This window comes from Callorhinus ursinus, unplaced genomic scaffold, assembly GCF_003265705.2.
Source record: "Callorhinus ursinus isolate GAN/ISIS: 27379988/994484 unplaced genomic scaffold, GSC_fseal_2.0 scaffold1, whole genome shotgun sequence".
Taxonomy (NCBI): domain Eukaryota; kingdom Metazoa; phylum Chordata; class Mammalia; order Carnivora; family Otariidae; genus Callorhinus; species Callorhinus ursinus.
Window position 1 is genome coordinate 45,763,680 of NW_027397063.1, and position 25,947 is coordinate 45,789,626.

At 37.2% G+C, this 25,947-nt stretch overlaps 1 protein-coding gene across 7 annotated transcripts in view; it reads right to left on the reverse strand.

Moving 5' to 3' along the window:
- CD47 (CD47 molecule) overlaps nucleotides 1-25,947 on the reverse strand; it is a 45,332-nt gene that overhangs the window by 13,631 nt on the left and 5,754 nt on the right. For all 7 annotated transcript variants that reach the window (XR_012378274.1, XR_012378277.1, XR_012378275.1 and 4 more), the window contains exons 2-3: nucleotides 19,450-19,797; nucleotides 10,559-10,648 (exon numbers count right to left, since the gene is read on the reverse strand). Coding sequence is in view for 4 of the 7 variants with exons in the window: in XM_025873879.2 (XP_025729664.1) it covers nucleotides 10,559-10,648; nucleotides 19,450-19,797 (438 nt within the window). In the remaining 3 variants the exon portion in view is untranslated. The remainder of the gene's footprint in view (nucleotides 1-10,558; nucleotides 10,649-19,449; nucleotides 19,798-25,947) is intronic.

A 25,947-nucleotide genomic window follows, 5' to 3' on the forward strand; every position in this document is an offset into this window, starting at 1 on the left:
ACACTGACGAGAAATAACTGGCTATTTTAGTAATATTGAGAAAAAGAGAACTTTATTCCATCTTATATAAAATTAGGAAAGCATATGAAATTTGAGATAATTTTGTTTTGAAAAAGCAGAGTAAACACTGGACAAATCATACCCTCTTGATATCCTGATGGTAAAAAATGCTTAAATTGTTCAATTAAAATAATTTCTTGAAAATAAACCATAAATACTCAATAGCACTCATCATACATGTTACTAGTTTTGATGCCAGCTCTACTGTCAAGTATCTAATACCTTCCCTGAAAGAATATAATAGATAAACTTAAAAATATTATAGTTGCCCCTTAAACAACACAGGGGTTAGGAGCACTGACCTCTCTCACCCTGTGCAGCCAAATCTGAGTATAACTTGACTCCCCCAAAACTTCCCTACTAATAGCTACTACTGACCATAAGCCTTACCAATAACATAAAGTCAAGTAACACATATTTTGTATGTTTTATGTATTATATACTGTATTCTCATAATAAAGTAAGCCAGAGAGAGGAAACTGTTAAGAAAATCATAAAGAAGGGAAAACACATTTATAGTATGTATTGAACCATAAAAAAAATCCACATATAAGCAGACCCACAGAGTTCAAACCCATATTGTTCAAGGGTTAACTGTATTTCTTTTCCTATATATTCACCTTTTGGGTTTTGTTTTGGTTAATATTAAAATTAATTTTTCACCAAGAAAGTTGATAAAAGTAACCTAAAAGCAGACTGATACTGACTGAAATTCTGCTGTTTCATACACACGATATTTTCCACACCATTAATCAATGAGTGTCCTCAGGGAAAGATTTTTAAATGTGTTTAGCATTTAACTTGCCTCCGTTAAAATGACAAACAGGTCAAATACACTAAAAAGAATAAATAAACCCCTAAATGACCATAACAAAATCTACATATAAGTTATTAAAACCTAGGGTTCCATTATAATCTATAGTTAAGATCTTAAGGTATGATGCAGGCACCTGAAGATTTTTTTTACAACTCTACCTATTTTAGGTTGCAATCATCCTTTAGATTGTTAACCTCAACTTTATTCTCTTTAGGGGCAGATGGAGGGCTAAGCAATAATCCGTCCTGAAGATGAATAACCGAATCCACATTCATCAGAAAAGAGTGAGAATCAATCTGGCAAGTTCCCCAAGCTTTCATTTGATCCATCCAGCCTTGAAACTTATATGACTATGACTCAGTCATGTTCCTGACTTATTATAAGGGACAGATTTTCACATCTTTCCTATTCTCCAAGTTCAAACACTGTCTAGGATGAAATTCCAAGTATAGGTCACAAAAGGCACAAATACGGTTAAAAAAAAAACAACTTTGTCTAGACATATGTCAGGTTTTCCATTTAGACCTATGCATACTGTTATCTAAACAGAATTTGAAAGTTCTGCAAAGGGCTTATAAAATAGAAACTGTGTTTCAAATGTACTTCACAATCAAACATTTATGAGACTCTTCCAGGTTTAATTCAACACACAGAAGAGCTACTAAGATCAAGCGGCAAGAATTCACCTTAAAGTACAGATGTTCATGCAAAAAGGCAGACATATCATTCTTAACAAAAATCAGAGTGTGAACTTCATATAAAATTCCACCTTTTCAGACTCAGAAGAGCTCTAGGAGAAAAATAATGCCAACGACAGTCACAAAAATAAACCATCAGCAAATGCTACTATTGAGAGTGTTTTACCACAGAATGGCCTTTTCAAACCTTGGCATATAAATACACTCCATGTTGGAGGTAACTGTTGTTCCTGTTAATTGGTTCAACTGCTACTTCTTCTCAAGGCTACTACCTTCCTCTTCCTTAAATTAAGCAGCCATTTCTACCAAATATATTAGTGGGGTCTAACTTATGCAACCATAGGCAATGAAAGAGTATCTCCAAGTTTTCTTTAGTGAACCTTTAAAAAGTTTCTTCTGACTCATTTTCTTGCTTACGATGTAGGTCCCACACTAAGTGTGGAGAAAATATCTTGTTGCTAACACAGCTGCCAATTTTTTCAGTATAGCTAAAGGGTCAGGAATCTGATATAGACGCCAGAGAACTCAATAATCTCAAGGATCTGTTATTGGTGATTCTTTCTAGTCCTTTATTAAGTAGACTTACTCTTATTTATCAAACCTATCAAAACTTTACATGTAACAAAATAAATTCAAGTAATTTCCTAAACACTTAGCATTAAGATAAAGATAATATAACACCTTAACTGCAGGCTCTTATCAAACTCCCCTGCTGTTTGGCAAGACAATCTACATACGCTTTGGGGTGCCTGGATGCCTCAGTTGGTTAAGCGTCGACTCCTGATTTCGGATCAGGTCATGATCTCAGGGTAGTGAGATCAAGCCTGGCGTTGGGCTCCATGCTCAGTGTGGAGTCTGCTTAAGATTCTCTCCCTCTCCTTCTGCCTCCACCCCCTGCTCATGCGCACTCACTCTAAAAAGAATTTTTAAATAAACAAATAATAAAAATAAATAAATAAAAATCAGCATGCTTTAAAGGATTTTCCTCAGCAAAAAAAAGAAAAAAATTATCTTCAGTCAAAAGTACTGAAATCAATACGCAAATAAAGTATGAGCAATAACACTATTTATACTTTTTTAAGACTTCATTTTTTTAGTGTAGTTTTAGTTTTATGACAAAACTGAGAGAGGTACAGAGAATTCCGTTATATCCCCTATCCCAACACATACATAGCTTTCCCCACTATTACCATCACTCACCAGAACAGTACATTTTCTACCAAGGATGAGCCTACACTGACACATCATAATCATCCAAAATCCCTAGTTTACCTTAGGGTTCACCCTTCATGTTGTATGCTTTGGATAAATGTATGACGCCCATCCATCATTATGATACCATAGAGTGTATTTTCACTGCCCTAAAAATCCTCTGTGCTCTGCCTGTTCATCTCTCCTCCACCCTTACCCCTGACAATCACTGATATTTTTTTGTCCCCACAGGTCTGCCTTCTCCAGAATGTCATATAGTTGGAATCATACAGTATGTAGCCCTTTCAGATTGACTTCTTTTAATATGTATTTAAGTCTCCTCCATGCCTTTTCATGGCTTGACAGTTCATTTATTTTTATTGCTGAATAATAGTCCATTGCATGGATGTACCACAATTTATCCATTCACCTACTGTAGAACAGTAAAGCTGCTATAAATATCTGTGTGCAGGTTTCTGTATGGACATAAGTTTTCAACTCCATTTGGATAAATACCAAGGAGCACAATGCCAGGTCATATGGAAAGAATGTATTTAGTTTTGTAAGAAATTGCCAAACTGTCTTCCAAAGTAGCTGTACCATTTTGCATTCCCACCAGCAATGTATGAGAGTTCCTGTGGCTCTACATCCTCATCAGCATTTGGTGTTGTCAGTATGTATATTTTTAACACAAACTTATAACCCTAATGCTGCCACAAAGGAATACCATATAGATGGGAAACGATCACATTTTTGACAATAAATTAGAAATTCTAAAATTTTCCCCTCTTACACCTTCTATAAAATAATTAAATATAGCAAGCTACTTCTCAGAAATGAGCTAGGCTGATTAATTCATTTGTTTTAGAAATATTTACTATGCACCTACAATGTAGCAGGCCCTTTTATTAGCCCAAATCACACAAATCAAGGTACAGGTAGAAGTTTATGCAACAATAATTGATTATGCACCTACTATGTGATAATCACTACTCTAAATGCTGGCATTGAACAAAATAGCCAAATCCAAATACTCCTGCCTCAAGGCCCTTATATTCGTGTGTGTGTGTGTGTGTGTGTGTGTGTGTGTGTGTGTGTGTGTGTGTGTTGGGAAGGAGCAGGAGTAAGGATGGAATGTTACTCCCTGATCTTCTTTCCCAATTCAATAAATAAAAGGTATGGGTCTAATTTAGCCTAAAAAAGCCCCTTCATGTATTTCATCTTCAAATTCATGTGAATAAAACATCACATGTCCCTCTAGCCACCTGAAGAAACAGCTAATGTTATAGATACTCCGTTTAAGTTTTGTCTCCCTGTAACTGATATAAAGGACATACAAGACAAAATGTAGGTTGTAGTTGATAAATTTCTAGTGAAATTACCAGATCAACCTGGAGATCAAATAAAATCTACCACCTTAGTTTCCATGATACTCCCAGGATGGGATTCAATATGCCCATATAGGTCTACACAGACCTCAGTCTATCCAACCAACAAAACCCAAAAATCTATGAATTCAATATCTGCTTAAAGACATGACATTTAGATGATCCCTTACTGACTGATTAGTGTGTTGGTGGTCAGATAAGAAGGCTAACCAGTGAAGGGTAATGCATACTAGATTAAGAATAAATCATAAAGGGAGATGTGTTTGATTTCATTATTATAGTGCGATTTTCTGACAACTCTAGGAGAGTAGCTGTAGGATCTCTTTGGTATCTGTTAAATTGCTAATCAATATTGTCTTTGAATCAGGATAAAGCACATCTGATCACTTTTAAAGTGAAAGTACAATTTCAAAATTTTTAATTTAAATTTAATTTTAAATTTTAAATTAAATTTAAACTAAATTTAAATTACTGTTTTATGAATATTTAACATACTCATTAAAAAAAAACACTGAAGGCTTTGTAAATCTGGTGCTGGAGAAAAAGGAACATTAATGCCAATTATAAACCGATTACTTGCCAAGAGGCAAGTAAAAGACTCTTACAATAAACTCCATACACTATCCAACTGGCTTTGATGAAACAACTTTGTAAACATGAATACTGACACATGCCTGGTCTATAGGACCCAGAAATAAAAAAGCCCAGGCGCTATACAGTAAGTACTCTGAATGCAGAAGATTAAAGAAGATGATGTCCAACATGCTAACTTCCTTTTCTTGGTTCCAAATGTTCCCTGGTCTTGTGGATGGTGCCATAACTTCAGAATGTATGCAGGAAGTTGGGACGCTTGCATTTGGAAAGTGTCGAAGGAATAACAACTGCATTTCTACAAGTGTACACCGCCGAACTCTAGTTTTGTTCAGTTCCTCCTACAGTAACACCAGGGCATAAAAACATTCTTAATAACAGAACTGTGATAATTATGTGGCAAGGACCAAGGGAAAGCACTGGAAGTTCAAGATTACTGAACAGAATTCAGAGTAAACCTAATAACAAAGTCCTATTAATAGAATCCATCAACCAGGTCACAGAATGATTCTTTGTAATATTACTTATTGTGATGGTATTTTTACCTTCCTGGGTAGAACTTTCCTAGTGCAAGTTAGTATATGTCCTCATTTCTTCAGAATGATTTTTCTAATCTACAAAGAAATTCCCTGTCCCATTACATTCTTTTTATGTGTGCTCATGGTCTAATTACTTTCAGTATTTATACGGTAGTCCTAAACATTGGATTCAAGGACTTAGTAGGATTTCAAAGCTGTTGTGAGGACTTTTTTCCTTGAATTTCCTAACAATGATTTCCACATGAACATAAAACCAAATGCCTCTGAGCAATAACCAAAATCTTTGTGGAATAACCTTGAGAAAGGATTAGAAAAGGTAGAAAACGACATGAAGGATGCCTAGAATGCATGAATTTGAAATAAATGACAGCAGTCCTTGCTTGGTCCACTTCCAATATTCGTGAATTTCAGTTACCATGGTTTAGTTAAATAACACAAATGCCCCCAAATTACAGTACAAATTTCAGCTACCACAATACCACAATATATTAACTAAGTACTTGGATGAAGTGCAAACTTCACTGCTATCTCTTTACTCCACAAATCACCCTGTTAATATCAGGTGTGTATCAGGATCAGTGACCAATCATGTCACTTCTTTCAAAGACCGTTGGTGACTACTCACTGAACACCTGTTACTCAGTTCATGCACAGACAGCAGAGCATGTGTGTTGTGTAACTTCCTTGTCTCCCAGTAATAAATCAATGTGATATTTTACGATGGATTATCAAAGGAGGAAGCAGGGCAGCAAAAATGAAAGAATAAAGAAATATAAAGTAATAATGTTGGAAGTGAGATTCAAATAAAATGTAAATGACATCACAAAATAACTGACTGTGGGAATGTCAACACTGCTGCCATTCAAGAAACTCTAGATATACAGTCAGAGAAACTCAGTAAAAGTGAACTTATTTGCATAAATCAGGACAGTGAGTAGGTTGTGACAAAAGGAATGCAGATGTCCCAGAAGTGGTGACTCTGGCAAAAAACTCCACATAAAAGAAATTCTTGGAGATATTGTATAATACTATAAATGCAAAGGATAAAATGTTGGAAGCTGATCCAAACCTTAAAAGGAGTATGACAATTCACTGAGGCATAAAAAAAGATGCTTGCTCTGTATTCAAAGTTATATAACAAGAAGGAGGCAAGCACCGTTCAAACTACTCTTGATGGAACACTTCAATTCTCAGTGTTTCTAATGTTTCAATTTACCATGTACTAAATAGTTTTACTTTTCCCCATTTCCTAATAGTGTTATTACTGACAGTAAGAGGGTTTTTAATGTTTTGACAAAAATTTTAAAGGTCATGGAGCAACAATAATTTTTTTGCATTTATTTTAGATTGCTTTGCAGAGTTTCAGCTCATTTGGTCATGTTTATGGTCTCACAGCTTTGTGTAAAGACAAGTTCAAAGGAAGGAAAAGTAAAATAGATATGCCTGACTCAAAGAATTTCAGAATGTTGTAGTCCCTGGTATGGAACTGAACCTTAACCCTATAGGAACTAGAGATCTTGGTGAGCAACACTTGAAATCATTTATCAAACATCTTAATGACAGAAATTACCTGGTACACTACACCAAAGACAAAGGAAGAATCTGGAAATCAGCCAGTAACTTAAGTATCATTGGCATGGGAAACTGTGAGTTGGTATAATTTTCAGAACAAAAAGCAAGTGCCCAAAATGTAATACTTCTGGAGATCTGTGACTTTGGTTAAGACTCAGTGTTTGATTCTAGTTATCTTTGAGCTGTTTGCAAGGCATTAAGATTCTGCTTAAAAGTTTGTAAGTTAAAGATAAAGGCAAAGATGTTTAGGAACATTTCCCTGTAAGAAACCTTTGTCTTCAAAACATGGTCTAGGGCTCACCAAGTCCTGGCTTGGCTTCAGGAGTTTAAAAGTCTTCTCAGGCTTCTTCCTCAGTAGGATCAGTGGCATCCTGAGATACAGTTCAAGATACATTTCTGGTAGAAAGTAACTCTTTCCCCTAAAAATGAAGGCACAACCTGTTCTTTACTACACGTTTAGCCTATGGAAAGTCCAAGTTGAATCTTGGACTACCAAAAGACTGACATACAGAACTAGAAAAGCCACTGTGGAAAACCTCCTGTGATCAAATACAGACCATAAACGGTAACCTGAAACAGTTAAGGACAACTAGAAATCCAGAAAGTGAAAGTCATGGGTCTGAGTTACTATTAATAACTCAGGGACTATATGATAACCACACTCTAAAAAATACATAACCAAATGGCAAGTGGAAAACAGCGGGGCTCTCCTGTTTGGTGAACCCCCAGGCCATAAACAGGAGGCCTTTTTTTTTTTTTTAAAGGTTTTATTTATTTATTTGGCAGAGAGAGAGAGAACAAGTAGGCAGAGAGGCAGGCAGAGGGAGAGGGAGAAGCAGGCTCCCCGCCGAGCAGGGAGCCCGATGCGGGGCTCGATCCCAGGACCCTGGGATTATGACCTGAGCCGAAGGCAGCCGCTTAACCGACTGAGCCACCCACAAGAAAGGGTACCCAAAAAAAGGTAGACTCAGATCCATGACTCGCCCAAAAATGGGACAGAAGGCACAGAACATGCACACTTACATGTTTCCTCAACTGAAAAGTGCATGCTACAAAGCCAGGAGCAACATGCATTTCATTTCCACATCTCAGGCCTCTACGCCCATGCCTAACAATCAGTAGGCACCCTGTCAATACATACTTGTTGAATAAATTAAAGTAGGTCTACATTCTGCTCTGTCAGTAAGTTTCATCTACTGAGTATGTGTAACCAGATACAGGTTAACTCTCCCTGAAAAAAAAAAAAAGTTCTCAAAATAAGTCCAAGACAGGGAGGTAGTACACTGTAGTGGTAAACAGCACTGGTTCAAATCCCAGTACCGCCAGAGAAGAACTGGGGGACTGTGGGCAAACTGCCTAACCTACCTGAGCCTCAAGTTTTTATCTACAAAATAGGAATGAGAACGATGACACCTAACCCCACCGAGTTCCTGCGGGCTGGAAATGTGACTGCAGAGGTCAGTGCTTTTCAGCATCTACTGTACAGAGCAAGGGTTCCACAAATTTGTAGGTACTCTTATCATAAACACCTTTCAATGGGAGTCCAGACTGAGTGAATCAAGCATATAGGCCCTCATCCACATTCCCCCCAACATTTACTTGTTCTAAGGAGAGCCTAAAAAAAAATTGCCACCAAAATATTTTTTGTTTCATAAGCATGTTCTTTAAAATATGATCAGTGGAATAAATATAAAAAAGAGCATTCAACCTAATACAAACTGAAAATTAAAACAAGATTTTTTTCACCCATCAAATTATTAGCAAAGATTTTAGAATTATGTCAGGATTATGAGGTAAAAAACAGATATCTTCATCTGCAGTAATTGATACAAAGTTTCAAGAAAACACTTTGGCAGTATGTACCAAGAGCCTTAAAATAGCTCTGCCATTTCCAGTCTTACATATCTTTAGCAGAATCATTTCCACAGTATCAAAAAAAATTGGAAACATCCTTAATATCCATCAAGATGAGAGTTAAGTAAATGAGAGCACAGACAGCTATAAAAAGATTTTGAAAACAAGGGGGGAAATCAGGGTATAAATATATCAGTTACATGAGGCCATTTATGGTTTTCTTTTTTTAAGAAACATAACAAAAATGCACAGAAAAAAACTGAAAGGGAAGGAGGAAACCCACTAGAATACACCAATAATTTATTTCTAGGTTGGGAGGCTTCAGATTTTTGTTTTTGCTCTCTAATTTACTATTTTTTAAGAGAGAAAGCTTGTAAGGCTTATTTTGTGAAAATATGGCTGACAGAGAACAGATTGACTCCTCGTTCATTCAATAAAAATAATGTCACTAACGATAATGCCACGATCAGCAAACTTCAACCAATCCAAAGGCAACAAATCACACTACTGTGAAATAATTTCATTATCTTAAAAAAAGGCTATTCTCTCCCTCAGTCATATGACACGGGCTTAAGGCCTGAGTCTGCCAATAAAGATAAAGGCTTTCCCTAACATCAGGATAGACTGAATAGGTCTTGATGCTCTATCAGTCTTTTTTGTGATATAAAAGGCTTACCAAAATTCTAAGAAAATTTCCACAAGAAGTCTAGACACTTTTTTGAAAATAAAAGTTGTGAAATATCTTGACAGTTGTCACTGTCAGCCCTTTCTTCCCTTTCTTTGCTTTTAGACAAAAGTTGAGAACAGCTTTGAAATCACAAAGCATTTTCCAGAGTGCCGTACATGGAGAAGAGACCACAGAATATATAATCAGTCATCTCTCTTCCATTTTCATCACTTCAGATTTCTGGGTAAAAGTAAAATTCATGAAATATACAATAGGCCAATCCACTACAACATTTTACTAGCTTTCACTTTTTTAAAGGTTGCAGAGTGAAATCAATGAGATCAGCATTATTCACACCTTACCTTGTATAAATGCTAACTGGCCTTGAATGACTGACCATTTCATTGCACGATAGGGAGATGAGGAATAAATGTTACATGTTAGAAGTTTAAATGTTTTAGACTGTCACCTCAGAACCTCACCAATTTAGTAAATTTCTTTTACCAAACTGGTAGGGAAATAAGGTTGAGTGTAAGTATCAACCAGAATATATATTACCTTTTTACCTAGTAGTGACAATTCCACATTGTTGATGCTAAATCTGAAATAGCATCAAGATTTACCCTGAGAAGTTTGGTCACGTGACTATTACAGCAAAACATGATCAAAACCCACAATTCATCCGTGGCTACTCCCTTAGAGGCTGCAGAATCATAGTAAGGATGATAAAACATGGTTCAAATGTGGCTTTTCCTAGGATGACCACATGTACACAGACAAGTGTCAACTAGGAAAATAAAGACAGGGCAGTCTTAATGCTCAAAAGTACAATATCCTACCCTAACACTAATGTAGGGGTGTGACCATCTCTTTGCCAAAATAATGTGTGTAAAGGCTCTGAAAACACTATACTCTGTATGAGTTTAAGGTATTGTTATTATTAGGATTCCCACTATTCATTCTTAGGAAGTTTTTAAAAAAAAACCTTAGGAATTAAAAGTGAACTGCAGCAAACTGTGGGGGAAAATACACACTTCAAGAATACTGAGACTGTATATTATTATTTATCACATTATCACACTTCTTAATACAACTCAGACAAAATATTTCACTAATATTACTTCCCAGAAATAACGTTTTCATCATTAAAACATAAATAATAAATAGAAATAAATACTTACTCACAATACCAAACTGTCCCCAAGACAGAAGTACAGCCAAAATTGGGAAAATAACAATGAGGATATTTTCATTTGGAGAAAACCATGAAACTGGGAAGAAAACAAAAATCACAATTAATATTTACTCTAATCATGTTAAGTCCTGCTATGAATAGTCAACAATATATTTTTATTGTGAAGATGGAAAATAAAAATAACTTATTAAAGCTGTGGCCTTAAAATAATTACAAATTACACAAACAGTTCACTTATACAGCAAATTTTATGAAACAAGAAGCCAGTTTAAGTGTTTTTTTTCCACATTTTCCCTAACCTATGATTTATGGAAGGAGACAATATGGCACAGGAGCTGAGAACAGGGCTCTGCAGCCACGAAGCCTGGCTTGAAACCTAACTCTACATTATAAGCTTTGTGAGTTTGGACAAAGTCTTAACACCTCTCTGTTCTTTAGTGATCTCAACTGTCAAACCAGTACAACATAGTACCCATGCCTCGAAGGACTACTGTGACTATTAACAAAGCTACTACGTGAAAAGGGCTTAAAATGGGGGCTCCTGGGTGGCTCAGGTGGTTAAGCGTCTGCCTTCTGCTCAGGTCGTGATCTCAAGGTCCTGGGATGGAGTCCCACATCAGCCTCCCTGCTCAGCGGGGAGTCTGCTTCTCCCTCTCCCCTCCCCCCATCTGTGCTTTCCCCCTCCTCTCTCTCTCAAGTAAATAAAATCTTAAAAAAAAAAGAAAAAAGAAAAAAGAAAACGGCTTAAAACAAAAGCTTGGCTATGTACCAAATAGTCAACCTTCACTACAATGATTATAATGTTATTAAGGAAGTTTCTGTTAAGTGGGTCACATGTTACCTAGACAGTGAAAACAGAGCCACACAGTCTACATGAAGGAAACTGTGACATTAAGACTTCAAATAATTTGAGAACTTTTAGAACATTAAGTTTCATTTCATCTTAACACGTAAGACACTGATTTTATCTGTGAAATTTCTTTTTTAACAATAAAGCCAAATAAAAGCACCAAAGACATTTCAAAGTTTGCCTGTACATGGGGAATTTGCTGTTTGAAGAACATTCCTAAACATTGCCCAAAGCAAGCACTGGTGGTTCCTCTGAAATCAACCCTATTCATTGAAATCCTCCCGGGCTCTGCCATTCTGTATTGGCATGTGAAGAACCTTGTGGGCTTTCATACCATAACGATACGTTTCTTGTATTAACCTTACATTAAAACCTGGCAAATTTTCGCAATATACAGAATATAACACTATAAATTCTTAGAGATATTACCTTTACAGAATCTAGCATTTTGCCCTATACATAGTAGAGACCCCATAGGTTTGCTGTTGAAGGTTCTAATAGTCATGAAATAGTTCGGTGAGTGAATGGAAGACTGTGTTTCATTTTTTGCAGATCTCTAGCAAGAGACAGATTTTTCAGATACTCTGAATCAATACCTTAATTTCCAACTGTATTACTATCTTCTTACACCAAAGAAAACCTATTTTAATTTGGCCTAAAATCCTACCAGGAAAAAAGTTTGTAAATTATGCTTAGGTTTTCACATCTAATGCCCAATTGGATAAAAGCTCTATGACCTAATGACTATTCCTAATCAATTTATTTTCCCTATCCATTTTCTCTATTATTTTGTTTTGAGTTGTCTATATTAACTCCTCAAACCCTCACGATTATTGTATAAGGAATTATCAACCCCTCAATACTGAGGAAACTGAGGCACAGTGCAAAGATCTTTTTTCATTTTTATTTTTTTTATTATGTTCAATTAGCTAGCATATAGTACATCATTAGTTTTTGATGTAGTGTTCAACGATTCATTAATTGTGTGTAACACCCAATGCTCATCACCACATCTGCACTCCTTAATACCCATCACCCGGTTACCCCATCCCTCTACCCCCTTCCCTATGGATAAAGGGCTGGTATCCAAGATATATAATGAACCAAGAATCTTAAGTATCTGAAGTTTTCATGTCCCAAATGGACTTCTGATACCCCTCCACCTACTTCACCAAACCTCCCGTTCTCAGGTTTCCCCATTTTGGTAGTGCTGACTTCTCCAATTACTCAGACCAAAAACCTTAGAGTCATCCTTGACTCCTTGGTTTCTCTCACACCCCACACCCAGTCCCACAGCAAATCTCATGGGCTCTACATTCAAAATACAGCCATTATTGGATCAACATAATCAGTATGTGTTTAAGATGAGCTGACAATGAAATGTTCTTTCACTGACCTCCCTCCCTATGCAACAAAACAATCTCAGGATATATTGATAGAAACCTATTAATACAAGGTGTGTCTGACCACAATATTTATTGAAATCACACCATGGATAGGGTATTCTAGATACTTAAGGCCCAACAGGGAACATGGCAGGTGGGGCCATGAGCTCGAGGAGGAGGAGGAATTGAAGACCAGATTTTTATGGGTAGTAAGGAGGGGTCTCCGGGGTGAGGAACTGGATCTGAGCCACATGAAGACAGGGAAGAAGAGACACCAAAGGAAGAGCAAGTTCAAGCAACTAAATGGTGGCTAGAATTTAGTGATACAAGAGGAGATGGGAAGAGTCTTGCTGGAGAAAGATCATGTTGGGTCTTAATAGCTTGTTATGAGAGTTTAGATTTTATTGTAAGAGCAATGATTGGAAAGTGATTGGAAAGCTTCAAACAGGGGAGAAAAATGACCATGATTCATTTAAAATCTTTGCCAGCCAGGTGGAGAATGGATTACAGAAGCAGGATCGATCAGAAAGTTGCTGCAGCAATTGGATAGTGGCAGGAAGACAAGGTGTGACCCACAAACACAGTCTTGAGTACATTTCCACTCATCACATTTAAAGACCTAACAGGGAATTGTTCCAAAGGAAGGTGACTAGAAGGGGGATCCTGAAACCATTAGCAATGGCTGGAAGAACTGGGGATTTCAATCTTAGAGAAGCAGCAGCTTGGGAGGGAAATACCATAGCTCTCCTTGTGAGAAATTACAGGGACTGCAAATTCTAGCCTGACTTAAGTTAGAACTGCCTACTAATAGACCAAGATCCTTTGGGAAGTAAGAGAGTTTCCTCATGTCAAGTGTTCAGGTAAGAAGGCTGAATGATAACTTCCTGGGGCGTGACAGAAGTAATTCATGAATTAGACGGTGAGAGACTAAATGATTAGTGGAGGAGTCCAAGCCTCTCTGTGGAAAAAAGAAGTGTAAGGGACATTTCAGTGACATACAGAAGGTGGGACTGTAAAACAAAAAATACCATCGTCTAAGTGATTCTTAATTGAAACTCATCAGAAGGTTTATTCATACTTCACATACACTCCCCTCTCAGACTCACCCCAAGATTCTAATATTTTCTCCATAGTAAATGCGTGTGTGTGTGTGAGCACGCACACATGTATGGAGGGGGTGTTCTGTCATTCTCTCAGTTCAAAATCACTGCTGCACACCTCTGCCATAATTTATCTCTTCTCACTGACATGAATGTGTTACTTCTCTCTAATTTGTTAAGATGGAGAGTCTGAGGATCACCACATTGGACATTCAAGAACCAAATGAGATGCTGGGGGGAAAAAAGCCCATGTTTTATATAAAACCACTTATATGTCCATTAAGCTATTGATTTGTTTTGGTACTATTGTCAGATGACTTTAACTTTTGTTCCTCAATGGGAGAAAAGAGACAAGATACTTCTCTAAGGTCCTTCTCAAATTTTGAATGTCTATGGCACTAAGAAAATAAGCTTAAAATGGACTAAGAACAATATCAGATATTTTTCCACTTTAGGAATAAGAGAGATAATCCAAAGGCAATGCTATTCCATTCAAGCTATGGCTGACAACTCTGCCCATTTCTCTTTCCCAATTCCTGTTCAGGTAGTGTGGCTCTCAGGAAGATGAACTCATTAGTGGAAAAGCAAAGAAATGATATTAAGAGGGTATGGTCTATGAATGAGTGTTTAAATTCTTCTTCCCAGCCTAAGTGTTATAAAAACCCAATACTTCTTTCCTTTATCACTGTCACCTTTTCCTTTATCACCTATCCCATCCAAAATGGGATAACTGGAAAAAGTGAAAAGATCACTTTAATCAGTGTGTGCCTTTCCTTCAAATATATACATGGTAAACCTTTACAAACACCAGTTTCTACAAAAGAAGATCACGATAAAATTTACAACACTAAAATTCAAGCCAAATTTTTACTTGATGTTTCAGGATTGTGATGACTTTTTTGAGTTGTTGACTTGGCGAGGCTACAGTCCCTGATTACTTACATAACCCAGAAATCTAAGGTGGCTCCCCAAATCCCTGCTCCCTGCAATCAGCCTTTTGTAATTCCTTCCCCCTTGAAGAAGGGATGGGACAGTGAATATGATGGACTTCATTCCCATGATTATGTTGTGTCATACATCAAAAGGGATTTTGATGGTGTGATTAAGGTGCCCAACCTGTTGGCTTCACAAAAGAGCAATTGCCTATGGGAGAGAGGGGGCTGGTCTAATCAAATGAGCCCTTAAAAGGGTCTGTGGTCTTCCTGGAAAAGAATTCAATATGTGAGAGGGATTCTACAGGAGGAAGGATCTTCTCGGCTGAGTTTACATATGGAAGAGGCCATGTGGCAAGGAATGAAGCAACCTCCAGGAGCTGAGAGGAGCCCCTAGTGGACATCCAGCAAAGAAACGGGGACCTCCATCTCATAATCACAAGGAATTGAATTCTACCACAATCATGCAAGCTTGGAACAGGACCCTGAACTCCATATGAGAACACAGCCTGGCCAACACCTTGATTTTAGCCTCGTAAGACTTCTTGTGGAGAACCTAGTTACACCATGACCAGAACTGTAGCCTACAGAACTGTGAGCTAATAAATGGGTACTGTTTTTAAGCCAGTACATTTGTTATTTGTTACACAGCACTAGAGAACTATTGCAAGGATCTTGCAATGCCCTCATGCCAACATCATGAGCATAATGTATATCATGTTGACAATGATGGAAATGGCAACTCTACTGAATCTGAACTTACTTTTTTAAAACAAAACCTTAATAACTTACTTGGAGAAATGTAAAATTTTAAGCCTCCACGTTTTTGTATTATTAATAATATCAATACAGATATTAATGGCAAATTTTATAACTATTATTTACATTTAGTATTTAGTCATTTACAAGGTGTTTTGAAAGAAACCATGTAGCATGGTGGTAAAAATCTTGGGTTTTGAAGATAGATCTAGGTTAAAATCCTGGCTGTGACTCAAATCTTGAACAAGTAGTTTAAATCTAACCTGTTTCCTCAAATGTTAAATGGTAAGACCCATGTCTATCTCCTAGAGTTCTTGAGAAGATCACAGGATACAACATACATGAAGTATATTGTATGTGCTCAAATAAATGTTAGGTTATTTTACTGTTCTTATTTATACTGCTATCATTTCCTTCAAAGTAGGGATCATGTCTTAGTCATCGCTGAATCCGTAGTGTCTAGCACAGTGCCTGGCACATGGCAGGTACTCAATAAATCTTTTTAAGAAAGAGAGATATTAACTTAACATACATCTCAAACAATTCTGTCATGGAAATGGTATCCCCATTTTACAGATAAAACTGAGGACCACACAGAGGTTGAGTTTCTGAAACAAGTCTTCTTAAACTAGAAAGTGGTAAAGTATAGAAAAAGCTTTCTAAATTCAAGTCCTGTGCTCCTTGCATGGTACGATACTATACACAGACACCGGAGGCATATAAAACTCTAATTCATATATAGTGCTTGTACATATTCCGTCTTAGTGCTCAAAAAAAGAACACAAATGGTCACTATTACTCCACATTCCACTAAGTAGAATTCTCTATTAAGTAATTTCTATTCCTCCTTTATGCCTACATTTGCAAAAAAGCAAAACATAGTAAAAATGGTTTCTACCGCCTAAATCCCCAAAGTCCACATGATGGGTATGTATCTCTACTACAGTAACTTTGCATTCCACAGTAAGAGTCCTGCCCCAAATTAACATTTCTGAGCAGAGGAGGTTTCTTTCTTTCTTCAGTCAAAAAATGAGTATAAAACAGAGACACCACCAGATGCTGGCAAGGATGTGGGGAAACTAGATCGCTCATATCCTGTTAAGAATGTAAAATGAAAAAAAAAAAAAAACACTCTGGAAAACAGTTTGGCAGTTTCTTTAAAAACTAAGCATAACCCAGTAGTCATACTTCTGGCCATTTATCCAGAGAAATGAAGAAGACTATGTCCACAGAGAAACCTGTACACAATTGTTCATAGCAGCTTCATTTGTAAAAGCCAAAAGCTAGAAACAACCAAAATGTCCTACAATAGGTGAATGGTTAAACAAGCTATGATATATCCATACCATGGAATACTACTACTTAGCCAAGAGAGCGAGACAAACAGAGACACGCAGAGAGAGAATGAACTACTGATACAAGCAACAACTTGTATAGTTCTCAAGGGCACTGTGCTGACTGAAAAAAGCCAATCTCAAAATACTGTATGATTCCACCTATACAACATTATTGAAATGACAAAATCACAGCCACAGAAACCATATTAATGCTTGCCAAGCTGGGGGTAGTTGCGGGGGGAGGTGACTATAAAGAGGCTGCATGAGGGAGATCTTTGTGTCAATGGAGTAGTAGTTCTGTATCTTGATTGTGGTGGTGGTTACTTAAATATATACATGTGATAAAATGACAAAGAAATATACATACATTGTTCCATTGTGAACTTGCTGGTTTTGATATTTTACTACAGTGACATAAAAAGTAATCACTGGGGGAAACTGGGCAAAGAGTAGATAGTACCTTTCTGTTCTATCTTTGCAATTTCCTATGAACCTTTAATTATTTCAAAAAATAAAACTGGGTGCAAAGTCAAATGTCTGAGACCTCTGGTAGAGTTTTCTATATTCTCTGCAACAAAACAATACCTTCTCATTTTAATGGCCCGAAAGGTAAGTACAACTAATTTTTTTACAGGGTACTACTTTGAAAACAAAGATAAAATAATTACACTTTTATAAAATTATAAACTTTGTCTTCATCTCAGATATTGGTATCTCTTCCCCATCCACCTTCATTCCATTGTCAAGCCTTTCAAATTTCATATCTAGAGTTTAACAGTTTGCCTCTCAGTAACTGACACTACACTCCAAAATTACTGCTTCCCCTGGTCTTATTTTTCCATTCCCACGAAAGTATACATTCCTTCAGAAAAATTTCAGCTAGGTAGTAGATTATCTAATTCCAGTCGCTGTATCTGAATGATTAGACCCTGCTGAAAGGCATACATTTTCTTAAAAAGCTCCTTAGTCCAAATAAATATCAATTTATAAAGTTACAATGTAAGAGATTTTCTAGCAGAAACACCTTCCAAATTCTGCCAATCTGCTCTAAGCTACCTCCTGCCCATTCCTCACTGTACAGAAATCCCTCTCACAATATCCCAGGCCAGCTTCAACAACTTCTTATCTTACTTCATAAAATAAAGATCCCAGGAACACAACCAACATTTGCAAAGCACTCTGGCTGACACAGAACTTACATACAAGAGATCTCAGTTGATGCTCATTATACTGTAGGACACATAAAAGCAGGGATCTATTTTCATCCCCATCCCAGAGATAAGGTAACTTGGACTCAAGAGAAGAAACTTCTCAAGATCATACAGGCAAATGATTAAGTTGCAGAATAGGGGATAGAATTCAGATCTCCTGATTTCCTAATCCTAAACCATGTCAAAATGTTCCATCAAACTAAACAGCCCACTCTCAATCTGGTAACAGACATTTTATAACCACGAACACTAGAAGAATAGAAGGTAAAGAGTTGATACAATTGAATTGTTCTAATCCCATCTAAAGCAGAGGTTCTCAAAGCATGGTCTAATCCTAAAATCAGCGATTGTATGTCTAGTGATTGTAAACATATTTCAAAACAGAGAGTCATAACGCACTTGTATGTAGTTGAAGAAATCAGCTGGCTGAGAAAGAATAGAAAAGAAACCAGGCTGTTTACTTCAGCTAACTACTGCTTTATACAACTCACCAAGCCAAGTTTGTGAAGAAAAAGCAGAATCATGGTGCTATAATCAAGGCTGAATTCAGATACACTTTATTGGATCTCTAGTTCTTCTAAATCTTGGCCAGTAAAAAAAATACCAAAGCAAAGCTAAGCACAGGAAACCTCAAGGACTCATCCATGATAACCTGATTTTTTAATCTCCTGATTCTCCTTCTAATCAATTCTCTGCATAGGGGACATGGCCAGGCCTTGTCAACCCTTGATCAAAGTGTAAGGTTAAAAAAAAAAAAAAAAAAAGGCCAGGGCACCTGGGTGGCTCAGTTGGTTAAGCGACTGCCTTCGGCTCAGGTCATGATCCTGGAGTCCCAGGATCGAGTCCCGCACTGGGCTCCCTGCTCAGCAGGGAGTCTGCTTCTCCCTCTGACCCTCTTCCCTCTCGTGCTCTCTCTCATTCTCTCTCAAATAAATAAAATCTTTTAAAAAAAAAAAGGCCAAATAATTGGAAAGAGACTGGAAAATTAATCACATGAAAGAAAGTACTTTTGATGGCAGCAAACAGAAATACAGAGTAGATGACCTCAGGACTGCTCACCCAAACAGAACAGTCCTTGGACCAAAAGTTTGAGAACCACACAATATACAAATTAGCCAACAACAAAGGGGTTTTACTCGGAAAAGTAGAAGAGCAAATAATGTAAAACTCATGATCTTAAAGCTGTTAAACATTACATCAACATTTATTATTAATAGGAGTACCTAGGCCCATTCTGCCCCATTTCTAACAGGGTCAGGATGCTACACGACAAATAAATGGGAAGCTTTTATAGAAATCTTACCAATTCGGTATTTTAGTTCTATGACGGTTTCACCTTCTCTGCTTAATTCAGTTACTTCACAAGTGTAGTTTCCTACAACAGCTTCTTCCTTATCCATCTCCAAAGAGGCAATGCCAGTTAGTAATTTTTGTGGTACGATTTTTGTACTCTTAAACTTATCTCCATGAGTGGTCTTTTGTAGAGCTCCATTAAAGGTGAAAATGTCTTTTCCTTTTAATTTCCACTTTACATACATTTCATTAATGTTTGTTGCCTCCACATTATTAACAAAGCATGGGATGGTAACACTTTCATTGCAAGCAGTGTATTCTACAGATTTGGTTATGTTAAATATTAGCTGAGCTGAACCTGAAAAAGAAAAAGAAAATTGTTTCATTTCATTATAGAATTCTATACTTCAAAAGTTGTTACAAATCCTTAAGATAAAGAGCAATGTTTCACTTGTTCATTTAAGCAAACAGTGCAACCACAGAGAAGACAGGCAAGATGAAAAAAATCCAAATTATTTTAATATTAATGTGCATAGCTGGTAGACAACATTGTAACTTTTACTTACTCAATCTCAGTAATACAAAGTATACATTAACATACATCTTGGGAATAAATGCAGCAACCCCGCTGGAACATGCAGGTGTACGATCTGGCTTTGGAGCTTTGAAGTAATCATTACTGCCTACTGACTGATGTAGAAAAATAGTGTCCTAACCATGGAAAAATTTTGAACAGAAAATCAAACCAAATATTATATTCAGTATATACTTCCTCCAAATAGAACTTGCTAAACTGATAGGAAGTTTATCCTTATGTTGCATTTCCAAAAAAGATGACGGGGTCTACTTTAATACAAAAAAGTAAACCAAATGAATCACATCACATCTCTCCACAAGGATGGAAAGTCTTAGAATGCTAAGAAGAAAAAACATTCTCTGTGGCTATTTTCCCATTGCAAAATACAGCCAGCAACAGTCATTTTGTATGTAAGTATTAGGAAGGTTTATATACAATAGAAAGGCATTTTCCCACCCCTATATTTCACTGAAACTATGGAACAACCATTTCCAAATATATATTACAGGTATTCTTCCTTCTAGAAACCATAAACCGCTCAAAAAAACAAAAAAGCTAAGAAACAAGTTAATACCAAGAGCGGGTACTGCTAATAAATAGGATATTTACTAGTCCTCTCTTATCCATGGCTATGCTTTCTTTGGTTTCCGTTACCTGTGGTCAACCACAGTCTGGAAGCAGATTATCTTCCTTCTGACACATGTCAGACAATCCATAAGTAGCCTAACTCTAGGTCACAGCACCTTGCCTACATCCTTCATCTCACCATGTAAGTATTTTATCATCTCACATCATCATCAGAAGAAGGGTAAGTATAGTACAATAAGATATCTGAGAGAGAGACCACATTCACATAAATTTTATTATAGCACATTGTTATAATTGTTCTATTATTAGTTATTGTTGTTAATCTCTTACTGTGCCTAATTTATAAATTAAATTTAATCACAGATACATATAGAAAAAAATAGTATATGTAGGATTGGTACTATCTTTGGCTTCGGGCATCCACTGGCAGTCTTGGAACACATCCTCTACAGATAAGGTAGACTACTATATTCTACCAATACTTCTCCAGAGATTAAACTATCATTGCCTTACAAAAGAGGGACTGGAAAAGGAAATTCAATCACTTACCTTTCATCTAATATATATGAGAATATGGAGAAATTATAGCTGTCTTCCATACTGTTCAACCATTTATCAACTCTTTTACCTAAGTAGTTAGCTAGCTCCTCCCTCAAAAAACAAAGCACTAACAAATACAAATAAAACATCAACTTCAATAGTTCATCCTTAAGATTTCTTCTCTCTACATTTATAAACTGGGAAAAAAAATCAGGAGCATCGGATGTTATTACCTTAGGAACATAATTATTATTCAGTAACTGCCCACTGAGTTGAATGCTAGGATGCAGTGGAATATGAAGTGGACAATGTTCAGAAAGCCTGAGTACAAATTAAGCAGTTCATTTAACTTTTCTACGCCTTGGCTTACTCTCTGTGAATAAGAGGATCAAAAACAAACACTGGGCTACTTCACAGAACTGTGGTGAGCATCAAAGGAGAAAATACCTGGGCAAGTGCTAACAATGCCGTGCTATAAACACGAGGGGCAATACTATAAAAGTTAGGGGATATGGCATTTTACTGTAATGATCTGGACCTTCTCTGACTGGCAGGTCCAAACTGTTTTATTTCTGGGAATTTGCAGTTTGAACTAGCCTTGGGGATATCCATAGCGCACCTCTTCCCACTTCTCTACATTTCTTGCCATCCAAATATTAGGAAGCCTCTGGCAAAACCTGGACTTCCAGCTGCATTCTTTGAAGCCGTGGGCTTGGGAACTGTCTTCCCTGAAAAAGAAGCACTGGGGGTGGGGAGGAGAGGAACTACAGTGTACAAAAAGGAAAGAAGTAGGGGTGCCTGGGTGGCTCAGTCGGTTGTGTCAGACTCTTGGTTTCGGCTCAGGTCATGATCTCAGGGTTGTGGGACTGAGCCCCACAGTGGGCTCCACACTGAGCAGGGAGTCTGCTTGAGATTTTTCTCTCTCCCTCTGCCCGCCCTCCCCCCCACCTCTCTTAAATAAATGAATATATCTTTTTTTTAAAGATTTTATTTATTTGAGAAAGTGAGTGAGTGAGAGAGAGAGAGAGCACATGAGCAGTAGCAGAGGAAGAGGGAGAAAGAGAAGCAGTCTGTGCTGAGCAGGGAGCCCGATGCAGGGCTCCATCCCAGGACCCTGGGATCATGACCTGAGCCAAAAGCAGACGCTTAACTGACTGAGTCATCCAGGCGCCCCATGAATAAATCTTTTTTAAAAAAAGGAGAGAAAAAAGTATGATGCTGGAATCAGAAAGAAAGGAACGTGTCAGAAAATATAGTGAAAGGTTTTGAAATGGACAAAAAGATAACTGAGTGTCCTTTCAATGGAGTGCTGGGAATTGTGTGACAAATTCCTTGGGAATATTTCATTCTGTAGGGGCCTATGCCTTTCACTGTGTTTATCTGTCTGAGCTATTTTACAATTTTGGTAAAACTGATGGCAATGCAAATGATTTGTGTCCATAGAGATACAAATAAACTTTGTTCTGCAATTCACTTCTCCCTGGTGAAAGAAGAGAAGATTTCAAAAAACCACGTTTTATTGCCTTGAGGATAATATTGCATCTATCTGGAAATTCATTTCACCATTCCTGATTGCCAATAAATGTGTCTGTTCTCTAAATCTTCTTTTAAAACTGAGATGGTTTTACCATCTTGCTGGTTTACTTGCTAATTAACATGTGAAATAAAATCTTTGATATGTGGTCATTTTGTATTTGTTTCAGTCAAGATTTAAAAATTATTTCTAAAAATTACCCCTTAATAAATAGATATAAGTAAAGAGCTCAGTTATCCTAGCAAACTTTTTTAGAAGGCTCTAAGTAAGAAGTGGTTGGTAAAACTCCACAATTTCATCTTATGTACAGAAAATGAATCTTCTAAAGAATACAGAAAGCACTAACTGTACTGCATTTTTTGTTGCAATAAAACAATCTTATAGCTGAAGCAGTTTAAGTAGAATAAATGCTATCAATAAAATTAAAAGTAAAATTGACCTAAATAAGCCATAACTTGAATAACCCTTGCGCTAATTAATAAATAAGGGTAGTCCAAAAATGTCACTCCACCAACTGTTAACTACAGCTTCATCCTCTATAAACATTTATTAAAAAAACAAAACTATTAAGTAGTAAAATTATCTGATTTGGGTTTTCTTTTTCCTGCTGCTTTCTGATAAAACATCAAAGTGAAAAAACAAGATTTAAAATATAGAGAGCAAATAAAAGTATGTAGATAATTAACATAAGGAAACTGATTAATCAAGAAATGCCTATAGCAGTCTAAATCAGATAGGAATAGGTAAATATAACTAACCATCAGTGATGCAAGAGCTACAGATAAATTAACAAATGAAATGGGGAAATTATTTTATATAAAATGCCAAAAATACTAGACTTCACAACCTCTATAAATACAGACCACCAACTGAAACCATCTCAGACCACAGTCCTGAAAACAGCTATTACATGTTGCAGAGACTACCAGCACACAAGTCTAGCTCTGAAATGTACAAATGCAACAAACACTTATTGAGAACCATCTGATCTGAAACACTGTGATAGGATGAGGGGATACAATGACGGAAAAAAATAGGAATTATCTTTTGGAAGCTTCCAATCCTCATTTGGAACAATGATACATACTTTTTATAACAGGAGGTCGGTCATAAGTGCTATCCTTTGGTATGAACAAAGTGTTATAGATGGGCAGGAGAGTGATCAGTCTTACAGATTTCTAAGAAAATTTGCATTGCTACTAGGGGAACAACAGAAGATTGTCACAGCTCCCACCCATCTGGGCCTTCAATCACTTATCTTTTTATATGTTCCATGCAAAACCTCTCTCTCTCTCCTTTGTAACCCTTAAATCACTCCCCTTTTGCAAAAGCTTATCCTGTACTCTCCAAAGAAGCCATATTTCTTAATTTGAGTCCTTTAGATGAGAAGCCAGAAGCTTCCAAAACTTCCCACCTACAAAGTTACCTGCAACCCCAACTATCCACAGACCCCTCACATTCCTCCTCTTCACAACCGTATCCCTTCACCCATTAGTTTTCATTTCTGCCTCCACACCCACTAGTCACCCCAAGGACTTTCCCTAGTTGATTATCAGCTTCCTACACCCCCCATGCCGTTCATAGGTGTTTTTTAACATAAAAGAAATGCTTAAATATTGACCAACTTTTTAAAAAATCACTCATACTTGTCTCCTCCCTAGCATCCTAAAATAATAATCTAAATGCATTTCTTCACCTCCTATTCACTTCTTAAATCTCTGCCACACGGCCTCTACCTCTTCCTTCTTCACTACAACAGTTCGTGCCAAAGCCCCCAATAATCCCTTATGAAAAATGGAATGTGCACGGTTTTTACTCTCTGTCTTGACTACTGTATAGTCCCTGAGCCAGTAGGCAGCTCCTTTTTTGCGCTTATCTCTTGGCCTCTGTGATAGCTCTTGATTTTGAAGTTCCTCTTATTGCTTCGCCCACCCCATTAGAGCTTTCTTTCTTTATTGAAATCTATTCCTTGACTCACAATAAATATTAGTGTTCCTCAAAACTTCATATCCAGCACTGCCCTCCTCCCAACCTCCTGGGGCCCACCATTCTCTCTTACTCCACAGTTTTAACTACCTACACACTTTTTGTTTAGCCAGGCCCCACTTTCTCCTTAACTGCAGACCTGAAAAGTCAACTATCTGCTGTACTTCCATTTGAATGTACTACAGTTAATTCAAAGTCAACATGTCTAAAAACCTATTTACCCTCTTCCTAGCCTCCTCCCAAATCCTCACCATCCAAAGTGTTTTCTGTTACCAATCAGTCAACCAGACCAGGACCTAATAAAAATCATGCTAGATTCCTCCCTCTCCTTAGCTATGAAGAATTCTTAGTAGGCTCAACCTATTTAATGGTTCCTCAATCCAATGTCTGCTCTATGAATTAGACATTTATCACCTATCTTTTGAGATATTGTCATAACCTTTTAACTAGCTCCCTACCTCCAGCCTCAAAGTTTTCCCATCTCAGCCCCAATGTATTTTCCACAGTTCTCAAAATAACTGTTCTAAACGCAAATGTGCACTCTTCTGCCTAATATACTTTAACAACACCCTCCCTCCCCGTTTCAAGCTAAACTCTAATGCATTAGCATGGAATACAAACTAGGTCCTTCATCCTGTCCAGCCCTACCTCCTGGACTCCCTCATTTCCAAACTAAGCTCCAATCATAATGACCTCCTGCAATTCCATGAATATGCAAATGCCCTCTCATCCCTACCCATGCCTTTGGACATGCTGGCAAACACTTCTTCATCTGGTATCCAGGTAAGAGCACACACTGTGGAGTCAGACCTTGGCTCAAGACTTGCACTTTCTAGTTGTATAACCTTTGGCAAGTTATTTAACCTCTGTAGCTCAGTTTCCTCATCCACAAAATGTGAAGGGAGTGTATACCTCATAGAGAATTTGTTAAGACTTAATGAGATAATAAATATTAAGTTCTTATTGCAGTGCTTTCGCATACATAGGGAATGTTCAATTAATGGCAGCTATAGTTTGCTAACTTTAGTTCTTCCTGCTAGAACAAAAGGGACATGTTCAATCCTATTCCTCTTCCCCACCACTGCTCAATCGTGTCCATTCCCTCCTTATTGCTCCCATTGCCCCCTGTTCAAGTGTTGTCACTGCACTTACTACTGAATCTTGAAATTACTGTTTTACTTAACTCATCTCTCCATTAGGCTCAAAAGGTAGAGAAAGAAGGACAATGTCTTCATTTGGTATCCTATGGATCCAGGGTCCAGCAAGTACAAACCAATACATTC